Below are 26,578 nucleotides of genomic sequence, written 5' to 3' on the forward strand. Positions count from 1 at the left end.
TGGTATATAAATCATGACAGAAGGAAATAACTACATTAAGGACAGCATAGGTGCAACATTGCGCTTGTAACCTTGGTCTCAGGTTTTGTTTTATTTTTTTTTTTTTGCTGTTGAAAACAACCACATATACTCAATTTTTTTTTTCATTATAGCCCAATTGGTAATTAGTCACCAAATCCATACTAGTTTCTAGGATGTACTTATACTGTATAGAAGAAAGTGTTCTTTGCTGTGTTTCATATGTGGCTACAGCAGTACAATGACAATGCATACACCCTTAACCATAGAGGAAATCAGGGTAAGAATATCACTTTATTTTAAATGCACGATCGAGATTGTGATCCTATTTCATATGAGTTCTAGGTCTTCGGAATTCTTTGTCCTTTCTTCTTCAGCTTTAGAACTTCTGGCATGCTTTTAACTTCCTGCAAGAGTAGTACACTCCTTTCCTGTTTTTTTTTTTTTTTGTTATAGAACCTATACATACAAAGGTGGAACTTTAACTTCCTCATTTATTGTGTGGAGCACTTTTTCACAATGTGAACTTGAATTTAATTGAAACTTGCTCCAATCATTTGTACGCACACTTTAATGCAAAAAGTTTTTGTGACCAGGTAGCAAAAGTGAAACCTGGGCAAATTCAACCATCAGGGTATGAACAGCTCGGCCATTGCGTTCCAGATTTGGCATCAAAATTTAATGAATTATTTTTTACAACACTTGAAAACAAACATGCTTGTTCTTTTCTTGAAAGTATGTATTAGGTATTTTTGAAAATAACAGCACTAGTATTAAGTAAGAAACACTTATCGCTTTGTCTTCTGCGATGCGGCTGTCCCTGTGTTCTGGTGCCTGCGCCTGACGCACCTCTGGTTTTGTTGTGAAGTCAAGTCAGCAGAGCGTGACGGTGCAACTGCTTAACTTCGTCATCGCTCTGCAGTCAATTTAAAACGAGTTTTGGCAAGACGCACTAACAACAAACGTGAACTCGATGTAATATCCTGCACTGGCATGGAACGCTACATCTATGCGCAGCGGTGAGTGGACGACATCGACGACGTTTCGCTTAAACTGTCAAACACGGCTTATACAGCTCCAACGTTGCAGGAAATCAAGAGACCTAGCTGTCTTCAGCCTTCTTGAACAACAAAGAAGCTGCTTCAGTGCTTTTCACCCCACCCCACAACCCACGCTTCGCAAAGAACAAAACTGAAACAGTACAAAAAAGTTTGTAGACAGTTTGCTAGCTTATTTTATCCTATCCGAAGCCTGTACTTTCCATAATTTTTATATAGGTACACTATCGCAGCTCCAGATTCCTTTCTAGTTACCTCTATGCGTTGATATAACTACACAAAGTTTGCCGAATACTACTGTCAACGAAGTGTTACGACATCTTCATCTACAGAAGTGCTGGAACGTTATCAGTATACTTTTACTTACTGCAGTAAAGGTTTTGTGAAGTGCGATGGATATATCAGCCAGCGCTGATCAGCTTCCGTGCTCCAGGCATCTGCGTTGGGGCTATGCGTAGTACGTACCTTGTTTGCACTTGAACGCTGGTGCATACGTATTGTTCACTGCTGTACATGCTATAACGTTACTTGTGTGGCCTTTACTTCATGTAAACATTGATTGACTTGCAATAAAACAATTTATTGCCGCAAGATTGTGTGATCAGCGTTGTCGTTTTGCTCGGCCTGTATGCGACAGCACTCACTTGCTAAAGTAAGTATGCAAAATACCTGTGAGCTTCTAGTAAGTAGTTTACTGCAATGCAAACGAGATAAATTGAGACAGGGAGCTGCTCCAACGAGCGGGGGACAGCCATGACGCAGAAGCAGACGACGGCGGTGTCGTCTGCTATGCGAACAGCCAGCCGTCATATCAAAACGTCCTGGTGTTTCGATATCTATTTCGTTTTATAGGCAGTTATAAAATATACAAACAAAATTTTAGTTATTATTTGTTCAAAAAATTTATTATAGCTCAAAACTTAATAAAAAATTTAGTTATTAGTAAAATAGTAATTAAATTGGATAAATTTTAATTTTTTTTATTGAATAAACTTTTATTTAAAATAGTAATTTGTCAAATTTTTTACAATTGCCACTCGAATCCAGACGGCGCTATCATCGTGTCGAATTTTTGTTCCCATTGGCTTTAAGATATGTCACTCCACTGGCTTAGTCTCGCGTGGGGTTGGCGTACAGTAGTGCTATGGTAGTGCGTAGTGCTCTCTGTTTTCTCTAGGAACGTCGGGACTAGTGTAAAGGTAGCATATACGGTAACTTTAGTCGGGACCACGAAGAAATGGCTAATCCAATTCAGCCATTCACACCGGCGGTGGCCATCGCACCTGTGACCAAAGTTGAAATCAGCGTGGCTTGCAGGTGGGTGTGTTAACTGTGTGACGTTTTGGGCATGCTCGTCCCATTACGTCCCGTCAATGAATGCTGTTACTACTCGTAGCTGTGCCGCAGGTGACCCACTCAGGCAGATGAATCGCCAGTGAGGGCATGCTTTATGGTGCTTCCAGATTGTGTTGTTGAATGACGTCAATGTGCGTGTGCAGCTGGGTACATGAAAATAAATTCCACAAGACACTACTTCACTTCATACACAACACCGGCCTAACAGCACACATCTAACAAAAATATTATGCCTTAAAAGTAAGTCTTTGTCGCAATAATAAAAAAAAAATTACGGCATATTTACGGGGTGAATGATGATGAATGGGCGAAGCTCCGGAGGGATTCATCGGTAAACTGTGAATCTTCCGTGTAATTCGCCCAGTCGATCATCATGTAAAGACGTGAGAAACGCTGTGTGTGTATATACACAAATCAACTTTTATTTGTTCTTAGACGATGGATGGCTTGCGATGTCCCTTGCCTCGCGCGCTCGCACATCGGGATTCTGTCTGCGAGCGCGCGCTGCTGCCGCCTTGCGCTCTCTCCGCTGTGCAGCCTTATCCATCCGGCGACTCCGAGCGCGCGCCAACAGCGAACGGATTTTATTACAACGCTCCCCCTAGCGTACGTCGCCGCACTAAATCGAACGATTGCCTTCAACCAATGACACGCGCCATATGTGACATCATTCCTATTTTATAAGATCTCGCGTCTTTCATCAACTACAAGTACCGCTTTCTAGTTTATAACATCTTGCATCTTTTCATCATCAGCTACAAGTACCACCATCTAGTAAACACTACAAGAACTAAACGAGAGGTGGCTACATACAGGAGACGGTACCGCCATCTAGTGAACACTGCAAAAACTAAACTAGAGGTGGCTACATACAGGGGATGGTACCGCCATCTAGTGAACACTGCAAGAACTAAACTAGAGGTGGCTACATACAGGGGACGGTACCGCCATCTAGTGAACACTGCAAGAACTAAACTAGAGGTGGCTACATACAGGCTACAGGGGACGCACAGCCCACGCCCTAAGGAGCTTCGCCCCTAAAAAAGCTCGCGATGAGTTGTTGCTATTTTAGGTTCAGCAGAAGCCGTGTTGTGTGTCAAAACCAATGTGTTTTCATGTTGTTTTGCGCTACCGGTAGGACAGTTGTCTGAGCTCGCGCCGGGCAGTTCGTGTTTTTAAAGACGATAGATTTTTTTAGAGACCTTCGACGCAAAAATTTTGGTCTATCTGTACATTTGTCTGTCCACTCTTAACGGCATCGGGCACTTGAAACGGCCAACCCCATCCGCAGCGCCTACCAATGTTGCTCAAGGTTTAGCGTTCATACTTGTGCAATTGTTAAATAAAAAGCAATTATTGTGCATGTCTGGGGCACCATAACAACACGTATATGATCTGCATGTGCGCCTTTTACTAAAAAAGACATACATAAGTAATTTTAAGGACCGTAGCGCTTATCACGCTGCGCTGACCATGTAACGCTTGCACGAAACTGCAAGTGTTTGCAATGCTTTTCTAAGACGAGACGGTGGTGGCACCTACCCGTCGCTTTGCGTTCTGCACCTTTTCACCTCTGAGACGGGCGCGCACACCCGTCTCAGAGCCATGCACTTCGTTTTCCAAGAAAACTGCCAGATGGCACTTATGTCTCACGTGTGACGTGATTTGATGCGCTCGTTCACCTCTGCTGCACTCTTAAAGCGGCGCCTCCAGAATACCATTCACTGGTTTTCTTGCGCAGAACATCAAATAAATGTTTTATTCACTCTCTCCACATGCAAGACTATCGTCTTTCGACGACATTTGCTATTAATATGCAGATACGGGGCCAATTTTATTTTTCAAAGAAATCTGCAGAAAGTGTGTGCAAACATCTACGCAAGTACATTAGCTATATAAATAACCCTTTCCTGATTAACGCTTTTCAATGCAGTAGGCGTAGATTTTTTGTAAATAAATATATGAATAAATAACAACTGACAAATAATCTACAGTTCGTTGTCTTATTTTAGGATACTTGTTTGTCGCCTACTGTCATTAAAATTTGTCCCGATGGATTAGTACCACATCCAAATTATTGACTATTGCCGAAAATGTATTGCAAAAGAGCTTATGAATAGTTGTTGTACAAAGCTGTATAGGCCAGATATCAAAATGAATTGCACGATTTCTTCAAAGTTTTTGGGCAAAGCCATGTTTATTACTGTTGCTACCTTTTGACCCTTGTGGCTGAAAGCTGTCTTAACAAAACTTACTGTTGACATAATATGATTTAAGTCTTGTGTGTTCATTGGGTGATGTAGTAGGGCAATATTGTAATTGCCGTTTAGTGGAGAAGTTTGCGACTCCTTGATGGTTTTGACCTCTGACATAGGGAACCTATATTGAAAAGTTAAGGATATGAGTTAATGGAGAATACCTTAGTAACCTGCGCTGCCACTGACATTGCATCACTGAGTAACTTAGGGGGCGAATTGCAATTCATGATCGCTGAATTAGACAAGGAGAGCATAAGGTGTGTTTTACAATTAATCTACAGAAAAGAAGAGTAATGTACAACAACCTCGGAAGAGAGCAGTGCTTCGAGATAGGTAATAGTGCACTTCAAGTTGTAAAAGAGTATGTCTACTTAAGACAGGTAATAACCGCAAAGCTGAACCATGAGATTGAAGTAACTAGAAGAATAAGAATGGGGTGGAGCATATTCGGCAAGCACTCTCAAATATGCTTGTTTATTATCTTCATATCTTCACCAAATGAATGATCAACCCACTGTTGCTCTCATGTTGATTAATCAGATTTTATTTTATAGAAGTTAATAAAACGTGTTTATTAGGTTCTGCTTTTCAGTTTATAATACATGACAATACCTCTTTTGTTGCAAACAGTGCCTCCACTTTCACACTTCAATCAGTGATAAGTTCTTTAAGCTTTATTGCATGTTATATTGTTAAACTAGTGAAGATAACGGCCATGATGGTGAGCTATGACTGACAATCCCACTCCTGCAAGCGGCGCTGACTGATACTCCCACATTAATGTGCACATATATACCCCATAAAGTGAACCAGGGGATGGCCGCCACTGTAGCTCAGTTGGTACAGCATCTAATGCGTTATTTGATGGACACAGGTTCAGTTTCAACCAGCAGCAAGTTACCTTTTTGTCCACATTACTCTCATAACATTTACAATACTACTAATAACATTCCCTGTAATTTCCTTGCCATCTCCGCCTGTTATCATTCACATTATGTCTAACAAAGGAAAATGAACCCATAAATTTTCTCCTCTTTTGTTCTCTCTTGCAGGAAACTCAAACAGAAAGACCTGCTCTCGAAGTCCGACCCCATGTGTGTCTTGTTCATGCAGCACTACGAGACTGCGCCGTGGCGAGAGGTAAGGTTGGCCAGCTGCGAGGAGCCAATCGCCATCACTGTGGGAAGGCAATGACCATTCTCTTTCCAGGTTGGCCGAACAGAAATGATTCGTGACACGATTGACCCAGACTTTGTGAACAAGTTTCTGGTGGACTACTTTTTTGAAGAGCGTCAGCATGTCATGTTTAAAGTGTAAGAGCTCAGCTTTCTTTGCTTGCTGGTGCAGCTAAGCCTGCTAGACAATAGTGCTTAAAGGCATAGGGTTTACTACAATATTGACTAGAGGGAACTCTGGCACTCCCATCGTTCAACCGTTATGTGAACCGTGAGTTGGACACAGATTTGCCTAATTGTCATGCTTGTTGCTTTGAACGCACTTGTTGCTTTGTTTGTTGTTGTGCTTTGGCATCTGTTTCGAATAAAATAATGAATCATTGTGCCAATTTGAATTCATGAGCCTACAAAGGTTATGATGGTGAAGGGGAGCTGCTGAATTTTTTCTGACCTTTGTCTTGTGACGGGGCTAAAGGGAGCCTAAAGAATCGAGTTTAGACAAATACGGGTACATACCCATCGTTCCCCTGCTGGCTGAAGCGTCATGCGTTGCAGCTCCCGCAGACTTTAGCACCAGAGTTCCCTATAGTGTTTTTTGTAGAAAACTATATGCTAAAAGGTAAACTGATTAGATAAACAAACACAGACAGAATGATGAAGTCAACGGCACCACTAATGCCGACTGACAACTGAAGGGATGCAAATCGGCTTAAAAGGCACACACGGGGATCTACGTGCCCATGTTCTTGTGTTTGCTCCCCTGTCTTTTTAAAATGGAAACTTACCATCTAGCTTCCTTTAATTCTAAACAATTTTTCTTGTATTAGTAATTTGCCCTTCTACATTACCGAAAGCATAACTCTTGCAATGAGAAGCAAGAAGGAAATGTATGTGGCAATCCCACTATGAAGTTCTGGCACCAACTTTTTACGATGTCACAAATTTAGACGGCCTTTATTAAGGCTCACGCTGTTCCTAACTAGTAAGAATGAGGTACGTTGTTGTCTCAGTCCCCTTGAGAATTAACGCACTGAGGATGTTCTGTCTAGTCAACATGACCAGAATATTAAAATAATGTTTTGAACAAATCTTCGATGTTATGCTGACATTTGTGGGCCGAGATTTCAGGGCGAAATTTTAAAGTGCTACTTTAACCTTCATTTTTGTTTCTTCTGTTAACATACCTATGATGATGGAAGTAAAGACATTAGAGTTTTCAAAGAATGATTTGTTAGTTTAAACAGTTTCATGATTTCAAATTAGTGTCCTTTTGTGCATCATAAGTGAGAAAGATGACTATGACTTAGTAATAAATCTATCAAACTGATGCGCCAAAAGTCTGGGCTCCTTGTTGAACTTGACTTCTATCTTCATGGTGCAGGTATGATGTTGACAGCAAGAGTGAGAACCTTGAAGATCACGTGAGTGTCTAGGTGGCCATTATGAATCATGGGGAATCCTTTAATGCTGGAATGACTGTAGTAAAGCATGTTTTATGTTTAATGATTTCTATGAATGTTGAAACCTGTGATCATTGCAAAACTTTTCAATTCAGCCAGTAATACTTCTCAATTTACGTGCTTTGGCAGGCTATAAAATTAGCTTGATTTTATACTGCTCTCCTGTTTATACGCAGGTACTACTTACACTGGTAATTTTAACCTATGTATATGAAATATAATGAACCTTGATAGTTAAAAAAAGGAGTTTGTTCAGTAATCATAGAGGGGGAAGGACTTAAAAGGCATCAGCATGTCTTGTATTTTCGACCCATTCAAGACATCGGCTTTTTTTATTACATTATTTCATGCTGCTGATGCATTGTTTTTTACTTTGAAGTTCTGCTTTACAAGAAAAGTTTTTAAGTTGGCGGCAGGAAATTTGCACATGCGATTTTGTGTAGTCAATACAGTTCAAATTCATTTTAGTGGCGCCTGATTTTATGACGTTCGTTTTCATGAGGAGGCTTCATGTGACCTACATCGCCTGTAAATTGAGCCTACAAGTCTGGACTGCCCCAAGGCTGCGCTCACCAATTTTTCACTTGTGCAGGTGGAAAATAGAATGCCACAGGAGCTTGTAGTTGTCGCTGTGCTGCAACATTTTGAATGACTGAAAAGTTTATTTAATTTTATGCACGTCCTGATTTTATGAAATAGTTCAGATTTCAGCACTTTTGAAAGCTGCCCAGTGCTTGTGCGATATCCACTCAATTTCATTGTAGCTGCAAGGATGCTTGCTTTTGTGTAAATATTTGTGACCAACAGTACGTCAGTTGTTAATAAAATCTAGCTCGAGCTCGTAACATTTGAACAAACCTTACCAGCGCAAAAAGATGGGACACACACACATTCATCCCTGTGTCTTCTGTCTTTTCCTACTGGCAAAATCAATTGAGCATAAACCAATTGACCCAAGCGACAGTTTTTTTCTAACTTCTTATTCCTTAAATCATTGTCTTGATGAAAAACATCCGATTATCACAGATACTTGCACATGTCACACATTAGAACATGCAAAAATAGTGCAGCAAGTGCAACCGACGTAAAAAAGCACTTGGCGTCAAGTTGGAAACTGAACAAAAATTTGAATCTCTCGGCGTCGTCACGGAACAGGAACACTTCAGTGATAGTGGAACGGAATTCTTTACCGTACATTTGAGCGTGTTTAATTACCTTTTCAGACTTATTATTTGCGCCGACTGCGGCGACAGTGTCGAAGGAGCAAAGAAAAGAGGACTTTAGTGTGAAACTCGTGATGACATGCTCAGCGCGCGGCATGCGCGATGAGTCATTTGCTTCACTGAGGGTGACTGGAGATTCATCAATAACGTCATTTATGTTCGGGAGATCGTGAGAAGACCGCCTTTGTTACGCACGATGGACTTCATGAAATTCTGGTACTTCCTTTCGGTTTGTGTTCGGCGCCAGCAACATTCCAGCGTTTAATGGACACAATTCTGTTGGGACTTGAGTGGCAAACCTGCTTGGTGTACCTCGACGACAAGATTGTCTTTTCGGCGACTTTCGACGAACACTTACGAAAGCTTGAAGCAGTTTTTGAAGCGATACGCTTGGCCGGTCGTACTCTGAAACCCGAAAAGTGCCACTTTGGCTTCCACGAACTTCAATGCCTTGGTCACGTCGTGAGCAGCCGAGAAATCCGAACCGACCCAGATAAAATTGCCGCTGTGGCGAATTTTCTGACGTCATCAGACGAAAAATCAGTGCGACGTTTTTTGGGACTCTGTGCGTATTACCGCCGGTTTATTGCCAATTTTTCACATATTGCATGGCCATTGACACAGCTTACTCGTGAAGATATCCCCTTTACATGGGATGAAGACCAGCAGCAGGCATTTCACGAGCTTCGTCAGCGCATGCAAACACCACCCGTGCTCGCTCACTTCGATGAAGGCGTGCCAACAATACTACATACAGACACTATTAATGTGGGTCTTGAAGCAGTGCTCGTACAGTCGAAAGAGAACAAGGAAAAGGTGATCGCCTACGCCAGCAGGGTGCTGTCCCGATCAGAATCTAACTATACTACGACGGAGAAAGAATGTCTTGCAATGGTATAGGCAGTACTGAAGTTTCGTCCTTATTTGTACGGCCGCCCATTCACCGTTATCAGCGATCACCACTCGCTCTGTTGGTTATTCAACTTGAAAAATCCATCTGGCCGTCTTGCACGCTGGAGTCTTTGGCTCCAAGAATTTGACATCACTGTTGCCTACAAGTCGGGAAAACGACACACTGATGCCGTCCGTCTTTCTCGATCCCCTGTTAAGACGGCATCGCCAAATGACGACGACGACACAGCCTTTTTGGGAATTGTGGACACTGTCGCCTTTTCTCAACAGCAGCGTGACGACCCTGAACTGCTACCTCTCGTAAATTACCTACAAGGGCGAATGAATAGCGTGCCGAAGTTATTTTCGTTAGGGCTGCCATCGTACTGCTTGCGGAATGACGTTCTTTATAAGAAGAACTTTTCACTCGCCGGCAGCAGCTACTTGCTCGTCGTTCCTTCTTTGCTTCACCGTGGGGTACTGCAAGCCTGTTAGACGAACCTACCGATGGTCACTTGGGTTACGCAAGAACATTAGCGAGGATAAGGCAAAACTATTACTGGCCAAGACTTGCCGGAGTTTCCACAAAAATATATCATACTGATTATCTCGCCTTTGAAATTTGTCAGTGCTCTCTTAGGTGAAAACAAAAATTGTGCATGGCTGGCCTCACAATGCATAGAATAGACAGCCAGGGATTATTAAAGCAACAGAATAGATGCCTATGTACTGGAAATGCAGCCAAGGGCGGTAGCAAGTACCCAAGTCGAGAAGATCATAGATTTCATCGGTTTGCAGGGTAAATCCGAGATCTTTGGGAGAGATCTTCACTCTGCACTGGATATGATTATTATTTTTTATAGTAAAGTATCCAGAGCCTCATGCAGTGTTTCAAGTAACATCCTGGTGTAGAACCTGACATTGTTTAAATCCTGTTCATACATTAATAGCAACTGGAAGAGATTAAAAGCCATCTATAGTTGTGTACAATGTGGCATTACCTGACGAAGTTGGCCGCTCAAGTTGCTTGTATGGTGCAGGATTTCCTTGGCCAGGTCACCTCCACGCTGGGTGAACTGGTTGCCTACCAGGGCCGGCAGGTTAAGCTGCAGCTGACGTAAGTAAGCTCTCGTCACTCTGTGGGCTTGACTTGTGCAGTAATTCTTACAAGAAGTACTCTCCAGTTATGACAATAGATATGTAACAGTTGTGCCATTAAACAATGCATAGCATGAGGAAAGTTGGCAGTCAAAATGTAAAATGAATCTTGAGCTGGGATTAAGTTTGTGAGACTTTATGAAGCAAAATAAAAATGACATAGGAAGAACATGGGTGTGGTCCCTCTACGTTCGTCCATGTGGGAACACTTGTACACATGAATGCAGCACAAAAGACAACAGCCTAACACACAAACAAGTGCTGTGTCTTTTGCGTTATGTTATTTTCACGATCATAAATAGCAAACTAGCCAGAGTCAATGCCATTCGTGTAAAGCTTGCGAAGGTTGTGCATTCAGGCAAGGGCACACAACTCTAAAAATCAAGATCGGGCTTGTTATCTTTGGTACTGACCATGGTACCAGCATCAACTTCAGAAATTTTCGTATTGCTGCTCTAATTGAAAACAGCACCATGGTGCCGCATTGAATATACTTTGAATACCTGTACTTCAAGGAAGCTCTTTGACTCTTCAGGAACAATTAAGCTCTTGTGTGATCACAGTGATGTACAGCCGAGGCCACCTCTGTGTAGAGTGCATGCGATTTTTGCTCTCTGGGGGAAAACCTTGCGGCAGTTTTGGGCTCTGAAGTGGGGTATCGGGAGCAGTTGTCAGGCTCACCACGTCGGAGCCCGATACTGCCTCAAGGTTTCGCCCTGCAGAGCAAAATCCGGCTGCTTGCGTGCTCTGCACAAATATGGCCGCGGCTGTACGCCTAAATCATGTGGCATATTTGGTGTACTGGAAGTGTCTTTGTTGTTGGCTGTCATTTGCATGTGATGCTAATAAACAGCTGTTAGTGAATTATCTTTCAATGATTTTGACATCCGTTTTGGCTTTTGCAGAGCTGGCAAAGCCATCAAGCTGCATTGTCATGTTACTGAGGTGGAGCTGGAATTTAGATGATGGGTCACGAAAACTTTGTCAAAGTGAAATATTTTATACATGTTTCCCATGCGTGGAGACGTAGTTGAATCTGCATGCTAACGAAATAAGAAATGTTTTTTTTTTTGCAACGTATCAAAATTGTATCAGTACTCTTTGAATGTAGCACAGACTCCTAACTAAGCGTCACCTGTATTTTGATGTAATTAGTACTTCTCAGCAAAACGTTTTTTTTTCTATTTGCCTTATATATGTTAACCAGCCTGGGTCAGTAGTCTTCTGTAGGCAGCTCAAGGATCTGTTGAGTGAGATATAGTTAAAACTGTCTTGGTTGAAGTTACTTGGGTAAGCTGTTTCTTGTTTCTTTTCAGAGGACTTTCTGGAGACTGTGGCAGCATCTTACGTGAGTCTAGACCCTTGGGGAGGGCTAAGTAATGTGACCACTGAATGACTCGTGTCTTTTGATTATTCCAGTGAATGTGGAAGAGGTACTCGACTGCAAGGTAAGCCTAACTTTATTTCACGGACAAAAGGTATCAGTGAAACCCTAATGCATTGAATGTGAGTGAATCTCAAGGAATAGTGCACAGAATACATAGCACAAATTATAGCCATAAAAAGTGGTGGACAGGTCATAATGGATGTATTCCCTAATACATCAGACTTGATGTTGTAAATGTAAACTTGGCTTGCGGGGAAAAAAACTGAAACAAAGACTTCCGTTCTCGATTGATGATTGTCAGGCTCCTACATTCATGCGAGGTGCACCTGGATGAACTTCACTCATGCTACTGTGTGCCTGAATCGGTGATTTGCCTCGTGTCATGACATGGATGCACATCATTATTTACAAAACCACGAGTTAGCCATTGCACGCTTGCTCTTTTCTACACACGCCTTGATAGATATTGCTTGCTGTTTAGCTAATTGAATATGTAGGTGAATATAATAAAATTTACTAGGGTAGGTGAAATATGGACTTTTTTTATGTCTATTATTTTTCACACCTATTACATATTTTGTATGTGCTTCCTAATCAGTTATTTGCATTCTACATTTTATTTGAATGATTATGAAGGGGCAAAAGGGTTAAGGTTTTCCCTTTGTCATTTTTCAGAGCTAACAGTAAGCAACATGCAAGAAAACTAATTATATATTTGAAATCAGCATCAAAAGTTCCATAAACAGCTCAAGCTTCATTGCTCTTCGGTGAATATTAAAAAAAGTGTCTTCGAGTAGCATCTCCCCTTAAAGGAGATTCAGCAGGTCACACGAGAAATTGTAGTTACGATAGACACTCCCAATAAAAATCTTTGTACCACATGATTTTTTTAATTGTTTAATTACGTGCCGCACTCGCCAGGTTTAGACTTTGCAAGCCAAGTTCTTTCTCTGCCCTTTTCGGTATGAGAAAAACTCGGAAGATCACATAATGCAGGCGCATCAACACGTCAAGCGCACGCAAGGTTACATTCGAAAATAGAAAACCTGTTGCTGGACACCTGCTGCAGAAAGGTAACCATGAAAGAAAACTGCATTTGCCATGAGGTCAGGCTGACATCTTCACATGGGCACTGCAGTTCTTTGATAGTGACTTTAAATACGCAGCCAGTAAATAAAAGATGCATAATGTTCCCAATCTTGTGCAAACATTATTGTGCTCCTGGCTGCTTGGCTGAAGCCCATAGATATACCAGCCCAGTTGTAGCTGTTATAATCCTTTGAATAGCAATCGATAGTTATAACAATTTTTATTATATAATAAAATATTGAAATTTAAGCTAGATAATTGTATTTGTCATGCTTTGGAAAAAAATTGGGCAAAACTTCATGCAGATTCGAGCACTAGAAGTGCCCGAAAAAGGAGGGGCACATTGAAAAAAGATTGCAACATTTGTGTTTTGAGAAAAAGGAGTTTTAAAGTTAAAATTGAGTTTTTATTTATGAAAGATGTCTGTAAATGAGATGAAATTTGCACATCAAAAAGAACAATTCTTTTTGTAGTGGCCACTACCACTAAAATACGCTAGCACCATGAGTTTGTCTTTCTCGGCTTTTTCGAGCCAACTCCTCACAGACATTCCGCTCTCATACAGGGCCATGAAACACTTGTCTAACTTCTTTCGCTTCATCTGGCAGAGCTTTGTGCCGACTGCAAGCTAGGAAGAAGTTCAACAGGACTGTGAAATCTAAACCAAGTCCAGTGTCGAGGGACACAACAGTGCCGATGCCATTTTGTGGCCACGTTTGTGCCGCATTCAGTCGTACATAATGGCAATGCCGTCCCCGCTAAGCTTCCTCACTATGAGCTCCTTCAACCTCGCAAGATTGGCACTGACATCCATTGCCGCATCACAAACTTTCCGGCTGATGGGTGCGAATGACTTTTGATGCACAACTGTCGCAAATCGGACCAGCTGCTTGTAGCCTATTCCTACAGAGTGCGGCGCCACAACAGCTTTCACACGCGAGCAATGGCTTTTTTCACTTATAACAGAGATAAATGCACGAGAAAAAGCATTGTACAGCTGCGCTGCTCGACAAGACATGGACCCCACAAATAGGCTTCACAGCACATACCAGGCGCGCAGCGACCAATGGCGGTCCCCGATCCGTACCACGTGATAAGCCAGTCGCGGCACTGGAAAAATGTGCAAAAGCATGCTTTTTTTATTTCTTGCGCCACATCAGCGAGGGAAACTGTCGTTATTTGAAGGGTGAGGCTCGACTATTCGCCTCATGCGATGAACAATGGCGAGCTGCGGCGCATTATCGGCAGCAAGGTGCTCAAAGACTGTACACTTTAGGCCTTTTAACAGGCACCTTGTGCTTTTTAGACACAATTTTAAAGCATTTCCAGTTAAGTCTTGACACGTATTTTATTTTTCAGAACAGTAGAGGTACTAATCTTATCAAAACAGGCGAAAATAAAAAATTAGTAATATTGAAGAAGACTCACATTTTTCGACCCGCATCTCCCCTTAAGACATAAATGACAAATCTGATTTTTTTTAACCTATATTCCACTTTCCCCTGATGTCATTCCACGGTTTCGTATTCCTTCTCCATCGTCCTGCGGCTGCACAGAAACACCTTCTATTTTCTACGTGTGCGAGCAGACACCGGGGAGATGCTGAGTAGGCGATGCGGCGCAGATGAATACATGTGTAGAGGCTAATCGGCCTTCCAATCGGCTAAGAGGCTTTCTACCCTTAATAATGCTAAAAAGAACTTCTGAAATGGAGTATAGGTTGCACCTCCTTTATAGTTCCGAAAACTGAATTTCGCTCGGTAACATGAATACTGGTCTCCAGTTGTACTCAAAAGCAAATTTTGAGGTTAAATATTGTTCATATAGGCATCCACATTGAAGATGGGTATTTATAGTTACTTATAGGAATTAAGGCACAAATGTAAAAAATATGCATTTATGGGCACTGTAAAAACACTATAACAGCCCTTCATAAAATCTTAATTCATGCTCGTATACCAAAGTGGCACGATAGGAGCGCAAGAAACAAAAAATAAGCATTTGCCTATTATACAGTCTCTAGTTATCACTATGCATTTCCACTGCTTCCTGCGAAATTTTCATTATAGCCGGGCTGTTGTGAACTTTATTGCTGTAAATTATGATACCATAGGTGCGAATGACTTTGTCTTGGATAATCGGGCTCTGATGTGTACGAATGTATTGTTGTGAACGTATTCACGACACCATCCGTCTTGACTTGTTACAATGTGGTTTTTCTGGCCCCTATTGCAACTCTACTCATTTGGTAAAATGCACTTATCAAATTGCACGGCTTAACTGTAACTACAGAACCTTTTCTTGTATAGATTACAGTGAAAAGGGTTGTTTTCCCCACTACTCGGAACTACCAACGTATCAACACACGTCTTTCTTCTTTTTTTTTTCTTTTTTTTTTGGTTGTAATTTTTTTATAGTCTCATGTGCCAGTGTAGTATCTGTACTTTCACCGTGTATGACAACTAGAAAAATCTTTATGTACATTGTTGTTTAATTCAAGCCTGAGCCACTCACTGTTGGCGGGGTTTTTTGCAGCGAGTGATCGACATGCAGTGGCGGGGAAAGAAGCTGGACAGGAAGGACTGGTTTGGCAAGTCGGATCCTTATCTGAAGTTCTACCGCGCCAACGAGGACAACACCTCCACAATCGTGTTCCGCACTGAGGTGGTCAAAAGGAGCCTGAACCCAACATGGCGTCCCTTTACCATCCAGATGCGCCAGCTGAGTGGTGGTGATGACGACCGCACCATACGGGTGGCCTGTTACGACTGGGATCTCGACGGAAAGTGAGTGTCCTCTACACTTGCCTGCCTTACTCCACGTCGAGCTCCATTCCAGTCTCTCGTCTTCCAGCCATGACCTGATCGGAGAGTTCCACACTAATGTGCGCACCCTTTCCCAGGGGCCTGGCCCCAAGAACGAGTACGAGGTAGGTGGTATCTGGAGTTATCACGTAAGCCAGGGGTCGGCAGCCTTTTGAGGCGAAGGGCCAAGAGTTGCGTGAAGCCCACTCGTCATGCATGGGCTGCACGGCAAATCTTACAGGTTTGGCAGATTGACAATAAAGATGTACAAAACTGGAATAGATATCATCTTTAGTTTCAGTACGCATGTTGCAAAGTTGCAATTTATAAACGTAGGTTACAAGGAAAAAAAAGTCCTTTAAATATAACTATTGGTGCTGAACATTTTTAACCAACTTGCAAATATTAACATCAAGCTTGCTTACCGACAGGTGCACAAGGTCATAGAGGTTTTCATCGGCGAAGTTAGGGGGTGGACGTTAGGACCTTGTGCTGCTGAGGGCTGCCTATTCCTGATGTAAGTAATGAGATTGTGAATTCCAGGGGCACTTGAAAGCTTTCAAGCTGAGTTTATCTATGATTGTGTTCTGGTTTCAAACATGCAATTATGTTTCTTGTACAATAGACAACTTTTTTTAATATCATCTATTCCATGTGCCATTTAGGGAGTTTGCCCATACTAAGACTGTTAGAAAGTAAATACTAGGCATATCAGAATGACATAGAGCCAAGTGCAAGAAAGCAGGAATGAGTATTTAAAACCAAGTTGAACAAAATTCATGGTATGTTGGACATCTGTGGCTGAAATACCAGCTTGTCCTAGACTCACTCATGAATGTTCCAACATACCATAACTATTGTTATGATGAGTTCAGAACGTCCATTCTTTTTTTTTCTTGCATTCTGTACTCATTCCAGGTCATACGATACGCTTATGACTTTGTAACTCTACCCGCAGGTCGCGGGATTGAATCCCAGCTGTGGCGGATGCATTTCCGATGGAGGCGGAAATGTTGTAGGCCCATGTGCTCAGATTTGGGTGCACGTTAAAGAACCCCAGGTGGTCGAAATTTCTGGAGCCCTCCACTACAACGTCTCTCATAATCATATGGTGGTTTTGGGACGTTAAACTCCACATATCAATCAAATCAACTTTGTAACTCTTTTTTTTTAAGGCAAACTGTTGCTCCCAGAAAGCTCATAAGAAGTTTGGTATTTCAAAAACTATTTGCTGTATTAAAACAAAACAATTGCAAATTTGAAATCTGTGCACAAATACACATGAACTCGGCAAGTTTCATCTCAATTGATATACAAGAAGAAAAAAAGTTTCAGGGCTTATATTCTCACTGAAACCTGTAGAATTGTTAATGCAAAATACAGTGTATACCTAACAGTTTGGATTGGCTAGCTGAGTGTATGCCAGAACAAGCAAGCTTTCAATTATTGATGATAATTTCTAAGGTCTCTAGCTACTTGAGAAGCTACAGGAAATGTGCTTGTCTTGTAGCTTCCTTCGTCTTATCCCATGTTTCTTTGGTGACTCTTATTATTGAGTCATGTCTTGAGTTTAATGCGAGTGTCAGCTGCCAGCTCGTAATGAGATCACATGCTATGTGACACTAGCTGATAGAATAGAATGTTCCACACTTGCCGTCATGGCAATGAGCGACGCTGGCTAACACTCTGAGGCTTAAATTCAAACGAATTCCCAGCAAAGTGGATGGGAAGATGACTGCTGCTCTAGTTAATTTGGTAGAGCATCGAATGCATTTTCCAAAAGCTGTCACTTTGGTCTCTACCGGTGAATTTTGTTACAGCAGAGCTGTTACGGTCGAGGTTTGTTGTGTGTCTAAAAAATTACCATCATCACAAACTGGCATGTGCTCATTCAGCGCCTTAGCACAGATAGCTTTAAAGAAAGCTGGACTCTGCGGCCTCTAAATGGTGTCTGCTTCCCGTGTGTTTTCTTAATTTTAAGTGGACTAGTGTTGTGAGTACTGGAATTTGCCCAATTTCTGTGGCACATTGGTATAGGAGAGAGCCAGCATTATTTCAGTATAGTATAACAAGGGGTGGAGGACGTGAGAGATTTAATGGGGTGGTGCCACCAAATTTCAAGGCTAAAACAAGCCTCTTGTGGGTTTTCTGTGTATGCTAGGACACTCCAAACGAATGGTCGGACACAGCAAACATTTAGAATATATCTTAATTCACCCCCAAAGTGTACCTAAATGCTCATTCTGTATTTATGTATTTCTATTTTACTATTGAGACAAGTAAGAATGCTTGTTAATGTTTGCTGCTGCTGTTATTGTTCTGGGAGGTGGGACTAGTCAAGCTGCCTACATGCAGCTTTTATCCCACCATCCTTGTTGTTTAAACATGTTTTGATATATGTGGCAATAAAGTTCACTTCACTTCTCCTGACCGAAGCCCATCGTGAGGGCATCCAGAACTGTTGTAGTTCTGTAAGTTGGGCAATGAAAGTTGCAGTGACGTCACACCAGATTCGTAGTGAGCATAGGCGTGTGTAGGTTTTTTCTTTGGGGGAACAAATGTTCTGCGCAGAGCATCTCCTCCCTATTATGTCTATGTGTGATGTAGACTTTTTGCCCCGCTCCCCCCCCCCTGCTGCTATGTCACAGTGCCCCCTCCCTATTATGTCAATGTGTGGGGCTGTGTTTGCACTATTTCCTCGGAGTATTGGTGGCACATTGTAGTGAGGTGAGCCACTTCTTGAGACCTGCGCCATGCACGTACCGGCAAAGCATTGTGGCTGCTACATGTTCGTTTTGCAGGTGCTTGCATGTGTGTGCGAGTGCAGACAGTAAGTCAGCACAATGTGCATGACAGCCTTGTGTGGTCACATGACCAATCCACCTACAATGTCACGTCACAGCCCAATTCGACGCCCAGAAATGGAAAATGGGCCACAAAAAGAAGGTGGTATTAATTTATTTAGCGATAATCAATACATCTTGGTGCACGTATCATGCTTCCTGGAGCTGTAAGAAATGCTTGCAGCAAAGACTGCGAAAGCCACAAATGTGGTGGCACCGCCCCTTTAAAACCTCGCCAAGCCCAGCATTGTAAGATTTCGTGCGAGCTGTACTCATCAGGTTTCAGACCAATACACAAAAGGAAGGCACATAGACAATGCTGGTTCTTGCAGCTGATTCATAGAAGACCCAGGGATAGGCAAATACGCACAGGCTAGACACAAGCTCTCTGAACTGCAAGAGCCTTTGCTCATGCCTTCAAACTGTTTCCTGCATGCAGTTGATCAACGGGAACAAGAAGGCCAAGAAAAAGGGCTACAAGAACTCTGGTGTGGTGAGTGGCCACTGGATGGTGTCCACCAGTCAAAACCAAGTTCTGTGCACTTGCAGGTGAAGCTCATTTCATTCAGAATTGGAGAGCAAGCCACCTTTCTTGATTATATCCGGGGTGGGTGAGTACATGCATTTGCCATATTTACACCCGAATATAACCAGTCTTTTTTCAGATTTCCGCCACCTGAAGTCGCCCCACACATTACAATTTAATAACGAAATTGTCGAAATTCTATGTTGTCAAAAAAAGTGAAATGATGCACACAATTATTTTTTGGTTCATTTTGCTTTAATTCCATGATGCAATGAAAAGTCTCCCCTTCTAGTACATTCACGATTGCATTACAGTCGATTAAATACAGTATAAACCTTGGAGTAAGTATGTACTAGGCACATCTGAATGATGCAAGTGTGCGCTAAGCAGGCTAGCTCGCAACCACGTGTTATTGGAGGCATTATTCTGGACCATAACTGGGCAGACATACTCTGCAATTTTGTTGAGGTCCAATACAAGTTACCAAGATAATAAGTATTGGAGGTCAGATACGAGATAGTAACGGAAAAATTGGGGGACCCTTAAGCTTCGCCTTTAAGAGTCGAACGCAATAGCGGAATCCGGCTCCTAGTGCGCCCTTCAACCGCTAAGTGCATACTTATTCATATGTTTTGTTACATACACACACGCGCACACAAACACGCACACAGTAGATTAGACCATGCAGCGCGCGCTATTATCGCCGAATGGGCTCGTTTTTGTCGTGACACCTGTCAAACAAAATGCGTTAAAGGGACCCTGAAACACTTTTCTAAGTAAGCATGGAATGAATTCACTAGAAGAGCTTATTGCCTTACAAATTCAACGTCGCAAAAATTTCAATAATCCATCCAGTGCGAGTGGAGTTACAAATCTTTGTTGCATACCGCAATTGCATTATTTCTTCTCTCGTCCGAACGAAAGCGCTGGAAGCTAAGCAGAGAGGGGTGGCAGGGCAAAGAAACTACCGCGCCTAGTGATCTTGAGCACTTTTTTTTTTCTTCGAATGCGCGGCTTTTTCAGTGTGATCGAGCGCGTGCACGCATGGACAAGTAGCGGCCTCCCACCGCTATCTCGGTAACTTGATTTTTCGGTCACAGATGCACAAACGACTTTTCGCTCACAACCAAGAATTTTCGCTCACAACCAACGGGGTTGACGCCGGCAGCAGGTTTTCTGCGACAGGAGCTTTCTAACGCTGTCGCGTTAATAAGTATATCCGACATGAGACCTGGCATTTTGTTCTGGTTTCACTTTGGTTTCATTGCTGCAGCTTCTCAACATTTAAATACAGAAAATTCATGAGGGGCACACAGACCCTGCCATAGGGGACATTTTGTTTTTGAATGTAGGCCGACTTAACTCAAGCAATCTTGGCATACAGCCACATAAACCACCGCCGGACGACAGCGTACCACCCACAGACCAACGGCCTCACCAAGCGGCTAAACAAGATGATCGCCGACATGCTGGCAATGTACGTTGATGTCGAACACAAGATGTGGGACGCCATTCGCCATTTTCCGTACGTGACCTTCGCATACAACACGGCGGTGCAGGAGACGACGCAGATTTCTTCATACAAATTGGTCTACGAAAAGAGCCCGGCAACGACGCTCGATGCCATGTTACCCAACGTCACCAACGAAGAAAACCTCGATGTGAGTGAGTACCTTCAACGCGCCAAAGAAGCCCGACAACTCGCGAGTCTCCGTATCAAGAATCAACAGACGACCGACAGCCACCGTTACAATCTTCGACGATGTTTCGTGGAATACCAGCCCGGTGAACGTGTTTGAGTGTGGACGCCGATACGCCGACATGGACTAAGTGAAAAGCTTCTGCGACGGTACTTCGGACCGTACAGGGTGGTTCGACGTCTCGGCCCACTTGATTACGAGGTTGTTCCCAACGGCATCACGAACTCTTAACGACGCCGATCGCTGAATTCTAAATCGAAAATGTATCTTTTCATTTTATGCTGTATAATATGTGCTTTTAGGAAGATGTGTGTCCCAGATTCTGTATGGGACGATTCCGCCGTATGATGTGATCTTTCAGGCATTGAGGTGTGCTCTGTCTTGCTTTGGCACTGATGGCAGCAAAGTGCAACTTGTGCAAAGTGCCTTGCTGTGCACGAAGTACATCGTACCTTGTGTGCAACGCGCCAATGTACAATGTACTTCGTGCTTTACATAGCAAGGCACTTTGTAAAAGTGGTACTTTTACATAATACTTTGCACTACGTTGTTGTGTATAAATTGCTTTGTACTTTGTACACAACAATGTACTTTGTACAAGTGCTTGGTGTGTGTACGTAGTATTTTGCACTGCTTTGTTGTGTACAAAGTACTTTGTACACAAGACACTTTGTACGCAGTACCGCATTGTGTTTCTAGTTCTGTAATTCGTCTTTATCGCTGACGGCAGCCTGCAGATGCACTTCACTGTAGCGGTGGACTTCACGGCCTCCAACGGAGATCCGAGAGACCCTGCGTCCCTACACTTCCTGGACCCGGCGCGGCCCAACGCGTACGCGATGGCCATTCGTGCAGTGGGAGAGGTCATTCAGGACTACGACTCGGACAAGATGTTTCCTGCTCTGGGCTTTGGAGCACGGCTGCCACCCGACGGGCGAGTGTCGCACGAGTTCTTCCTCAACGGCAGTGCCACGGACCCGTACTGTGCGGGCATACAGGGCGTTCTGGAAGCCTACCAGAGGACCCTCCAGTCCGTTCAGCTCTACGGTCCCACCAATTTTTCACCCGTCATCAACCATGTCGCAAAGTGAGCATTACTCTCCTGTTTTAGGCAAACTTTCGAGTTGGTTGCTTAAAGGGGGGTTTAGCATTGCACAATAAAGAACACCAGGGGGTTGAAATTTTTTGAGCTCCTCACTACAGTGTGCCTCATAACATATGTCATGGTTTTTGGGACATTATGCTGCAGATAACATGTGCTGTACATGTAAGTAAATACAGGGCATTTTCAATTCACGTATTCACCGCTTTCACATGCATGTTTCAGTGCATGGTCATCATTAACTTTTTTTAGTCAACATGCAATGCACCCACTACCTTTTTTGATAATAATAATAATAATAAGAAGAAGAACCTGAAGAATAATTCAAGTTACTGAGGAAAAAGATTGTCAGCGATAAAAAATTAGAATATGCAAACGCTATCTTCAATCCTTACCAAACTTATTTGATCAACACCCTGGAATCTGTCCAAAATCGCGCGGCTCGATTTGTTTTGTCTGATTACTCTCATTATTCAAGTGTTTCAGCGTTAAAAGCAGACCTTAACCTTCCTTCACTTCAATCTCGCCGCAAAATAGCTCGACTGTGTCTTTACCACAAATTCTTCCACTCGCAACAACTCAGAAATCAGTACATCCGACTAGCCCACCGTATTTCCCGTACTGTGTACCGTGTAAATTTAAGCTGTTCCTGCTAGGCATTATGAAAAGCCTTGCATTACATATGCCACTCGTGCTTTGTTTCAGGTTTGCAAACACGTACCGTGATGGTAGGAGCTACTTTGTGCTGCTCATCATCACAGATGGTGTCATCAGCGATATGCCACATACGATGGAGGCCATTGTGCAAGCTTCTTCACTGCCCATGTCCATCATTATTGTGGGAGTTGGCAGTGCAGACTTCTCAGGTGAGTTCTGCTATCATTCGACTCGCTTCAATCACCTGCTGCAATAGCTCTGGCGACGGCAGTGAGCGGCCCCGTACTAGATTGTGGTTTCAGTTCTTGGCCATGGTGGCCGCATTTCTAATGAAGGCAGAATGCAAAAATGCTTGCATATTGCTGCGGGTACAGTTAAACCTGCTTATAACGAACCTCCATATAACGAATTTTTTCTATTCCCCGCCGTTGCTCCGTAAAAGCACATGTATTTTCGACCTCTACGTAACAAAGTAACAGCGTGAGACAACCTTGATATAAGGAATTTTCCCCACAGACAACAGGCGAAAGCAAACGCTCATCCCAGTGCGCGCGGGTGTGAGCGCGAAGCGGGCAGGCGGGCCTGCACCCCACGAGCCGGCGTTGCCGCCGTTCTCGCTGTAATGGGCGCATGCGTGAGTGTGCCCCCCCCCCCCCTCTAAAAAAAACAAAAAACTTTTTGCGCGTGCGCGCAAAAGTTTTTTGCTGGTGCGCGCGTGCTTATCCTTCAGTGGGAAGAATCGCGTGCCTTAGACTTTGACCGGAACGATTGCGTTTAGTTGCCGGGCGCACCAAGACTACTTCGTTCGCTGGACAGGCGCGATTTGCGAAAAGAGTGCACTTTTCAAACACAGAGAAGTAACAACTGGGACACTTGTTAGTTCGCTCTCGTGCTGTGTATGTTGTTTTCCTGCGTCATTTGTGCGTGGGGAGCGCGCTGCGCATTTTGATCTGCTTGCCGTTCTCAGCGTTACATTGCAAGTTGTTGCTATCGCATTCATTGCTTCGCCCTTGCAGCGAAACTGTGACTTTTTAAAATTTTGGACAACTGTGTCGTCATCACCGAAGGGATGTCAGATTAGGCGCTGATGGAAACTCTCAGACCACGGACAGTGACGATGGATCTTCGAAGGTCGAGTAGTCACGCGCTTCCGTCTTGCGCCGCGAGTTCGTATGCTGGTAGCTTTCGCGATTAGCCAATAAGTTCTGTCAACACGATGGTGCGTTGAATGCAATGCAATGAATGTGATAGCAAATAGCAAAAAACAGTAATGTTAAAGTGAAGTAAGGCTGGCAGTCAACTCTTTTCGATTCGATATCGCGGAACACTTACAAAACCTTGGTGTGAGCAAATATGGCCGCTCCAAGGAGAAGTGCTCTTTTCACACAGTCCCTTCGCGTTGAAACGGCACTGATACTCGCCGAGATAACAAGTGCGCCAGCAATCGCGACTGCCCTTAAAATCCAAGTTCATTATTCATTGCTACTGAAGCAATCCCCCACCCCTCTCCTTACCTGCGTTGTTTCATGCTTGTTCAGGACAAATAGTTCACTGTCTGTGTCAGCATTCGACGGCAATTCGAACACGCAGGAGATGTTATCTTACGCACTTTCCAGGCGATAGGGATGGGCCGACTCATTTGATTTCTGCTTCAGCAGCGCTCATGCGCTTTTACCTGCTCGTGAAAGTTACAATGCGCAAGGGCATGTTATTGATTTGTACTTATTACGGAACATGGCGGCGATGGCAAAAACCCTCCGAGAATGTCCATATAATTGCTATCGCAAAATAATAATGCAAGTTTTCACTGTAAAATAAGTGTTTTGGGTGAGCTCTGCCTTCAGCCCCTCTTTTGTTTAATTTGCACGTTTATTTTCCGAATTTTCGTACCGAACCTGCATATAACAAAATCCTCTTTATAACAAATTTTCCCGGGAGTTTATCGATTTCGTTATATCCAGGTTTAACTGTACAAGCTGTGACAACCAGGTGATCAAGCTTAATCCTCAGTGCTCCAGTACAGTGTGGCTGCCAGCTCACGTGGCAGTTTCGGCAAGTTAAACCACATGAAGAAATTCGGTGCAATATAAGTCCATCATACATGCCCATTGACTGTGCCTCTAACTGTACTTTACAACTCTTGCCTTCTCGATTTGATGGCATTGCTTGGTTGCCTACACATGCTGGTATGAAAGAACTGCTGTATATGGTCAACCATTTAACAGTACCATGCAAGAGTTGACGGGAAGGCTGGGGGCAGCCCCTTGTCATAGTAAGGTCCAAAAGAAAATGAGAGTGGTTGATGGTTGGGATCAAAATTCTTCAATAAAACAAATTACAAAATTTCACTTACGCTTCATGTGTTAAACTCCGGACATGCCTTTGGTTGAAGTCATAGAGGTCTGCTGATTGCAGTGCCACCTGTCTGCGTGAAAACAAGGTAAGACATTTTTTTGTGTTAGGTTACACTGGCCCGTAATGATGTCGCATAGATTAAGTGAGCAGTATGTTTATGCTTGCAGCTTATGTTTTGCAGATAATACCACGGTCGTAGCACTATTCAAGCTTTCTTGAAAGTAATTTCATTTCTTGCTGAGGAAACTTGAGCGATGGCAGCAGAGGCTGCAGCGATCATGGGGATGCGGTATGTTTTCTGTCATCGCTCCGAAGTGGTGTATCTAATTGCCATCCTCCACAAATTTGTCCACATGCACGTCCAGGTTTCGGAACAGAGTTTCACAACTGGTATGACTGAAGAACTTTGGTTGTTATTGGGAGATGGAGATTGAAGCAGAGAGTCAGGTGTGGGAATGTTGGTATGACTGGAAACTGAGAAGAGAGTGAGAGTGTTCACCATTCTTTCGCTGTTTTCAGCCATGGAAGTTCTGGATGGGGATGTTGCTGAGCTGAGTTCAGATGGTCGTCGCGCTGACAGAGACATAGTCCAGTTCGTGCCCTTCCGCAAGTTCGAGGGTGGTGGCTCTTGGCAGAGGAACCAGGCCGATCTTGCGAAGGAAGTGCTGGCTGAAATTCCCAAACAGGTTACAGACTACATGACGAAGCACAACATCAAACCTGGTCCAATAGCGATACCCCAGGGCCAGTCTTAAAGCTCCTCTGTATTTTTCGTCTCTGTGTACGTGTTACAGGGTTCGTGGTGACTGAACAATTTCACACCGCCAGCATTTGCCCTCATTTGTGCACATGCCAAATTCACTTACCGCTGTGTGCTTCGTACGATCATAATGCTGTTTTTAGAGTGCCGAGATGTGGCTAATTGTCTGGTGGTTGTTGTTATTTGGCTGAGACAGTTGTGAAACAGTCTGGCTGCCTGCACTGTTGTGGCCATACATAGCTTTTTTAACGGGGCCATGATACGCGGTCACCCATAGAATTTCAGTATTCAGCAAAAAATAGAAGTAGAGGGTTTATTTTGCCTGTATATGTATGAAAAATTAACTGCGAGAATCGCAAAATGAGCCCTAGAAGTCGCCGGCCATAAACCCCGCTTACTGCCGGAGACTGCCATTTTGCCACATTGTGTGCTTCGTGGAGTGGAGTCGTCATCATCTACCGAAGTTTTAGCTGCTGCAATTCATTCACTTTTTAATGCCAAGCTGAACAAGGCTGAAATAGCATCATTGTACGGGCAGCTGACCACAAAACAGTATCGTTAGCCAGAATATACTTTGAGTGAAATACTATGAGTATACTATACTCATAGTAAATACTATACAGAATATACTATGAGTGAAAATAAAAACTAGGTTTGAAGTGAATTAAAAGTGAATAGTGATATTGGTCCAATAAGTTGGAATCGAATTCAAGTGATATATATCACACAGGGGTGGAAGTGCTGCGCCAATCTGAACT

At 43.2% G+C, this 26,578-nt stretch overlaps 1 protein-coding gene across 4 annotated transcripts; it reads left to right on the top strand.

The window, feature by feature from the left end:
- The first annotated feature begins 2,171 nt into the window (after positions 1-2,171).
- On the top strand, positions 2,172-25,956 carry LOC119163349 (copine-8-like). Of its 4 annotated transcripts, none has more exons than XM_075873012.1 (15): positions 2,172-2,393; positions 5,743-5,830; positions 5,900-6,003; positions 7,247-7,286; positions 10,480-10,556; positions 11,914-11,945; positions 12,017-12,045; positions 15,609-15,859; positions 15,912-16,002; positions 16,836-16,937; positions 19,160-19,213; positions 19,270-19,331; positions 21,677-22,033; positions 22,754-22,914; positions 25,580-25,956. In XM_075873012.1, the coding sequence occupies exons 1-15, from the start codon at positions 2,314-2,316 to the stop codon at positions 25,813-25,815; spliced, it is 1,764 nt and encodes a 587-aa protein (XP_075729127.1). In that variant the 5' UTR covers positions 2,172-2,313; the 3' UTR covers positions 25,816-25,956. The 4 variants fall into 4 exon arrangements, with proteins under 4 accessions (XP_075729127.1, XP_075729128.1, XP_075729129.1 ...); XM_075873013.1 differs by having other exon boundaries at positions 15,927-16,002; XM_075873014.1 differs by lacking the exon at positions 16,836-16,937.
- Positions 25,957-26,578: the final 622 nt, after the last annotated feature.

This window comes from Rhipicephalus microplus, chromosome 9, assembly GCF_043290135.1.
Source record: "Rhipicephalus microplus isolate Deutch F79 chromosome 9, USDA_Rmic, whole genome shotgun sequence".
NCBI lineage: Eukaryota > Metazoa > Arthropoda > Arachnida > Ixodida > Ixodidae > Rhipicephalus > Rhipicephalus microplus.

Bases quoted from the DNA above. Each gene is read 5' to 3' on its own strand.
- LOC119163349 (XM_075873012.1), top strand. From the start codon at position 2,314: ATGGCTAATCCAATTCAGCCATTCACACCGGCGGTGGCCATCGCACCT. The intron at 5,831-5,899 runs GTAAGGTTGGCC...TTCTCTTTCCAG, and splicing joins AGACTGCGCCGTGGCGAGAG to GTTGGCCGAACAGAAATGAT. The intron at 12,046-15,608 runs GTAAGCCTAACT...GGTTTTTTGCAG, and splicing joins AAGAGGTACTCGACTGCAAG to CGAGTGATCGACATGCAGTG.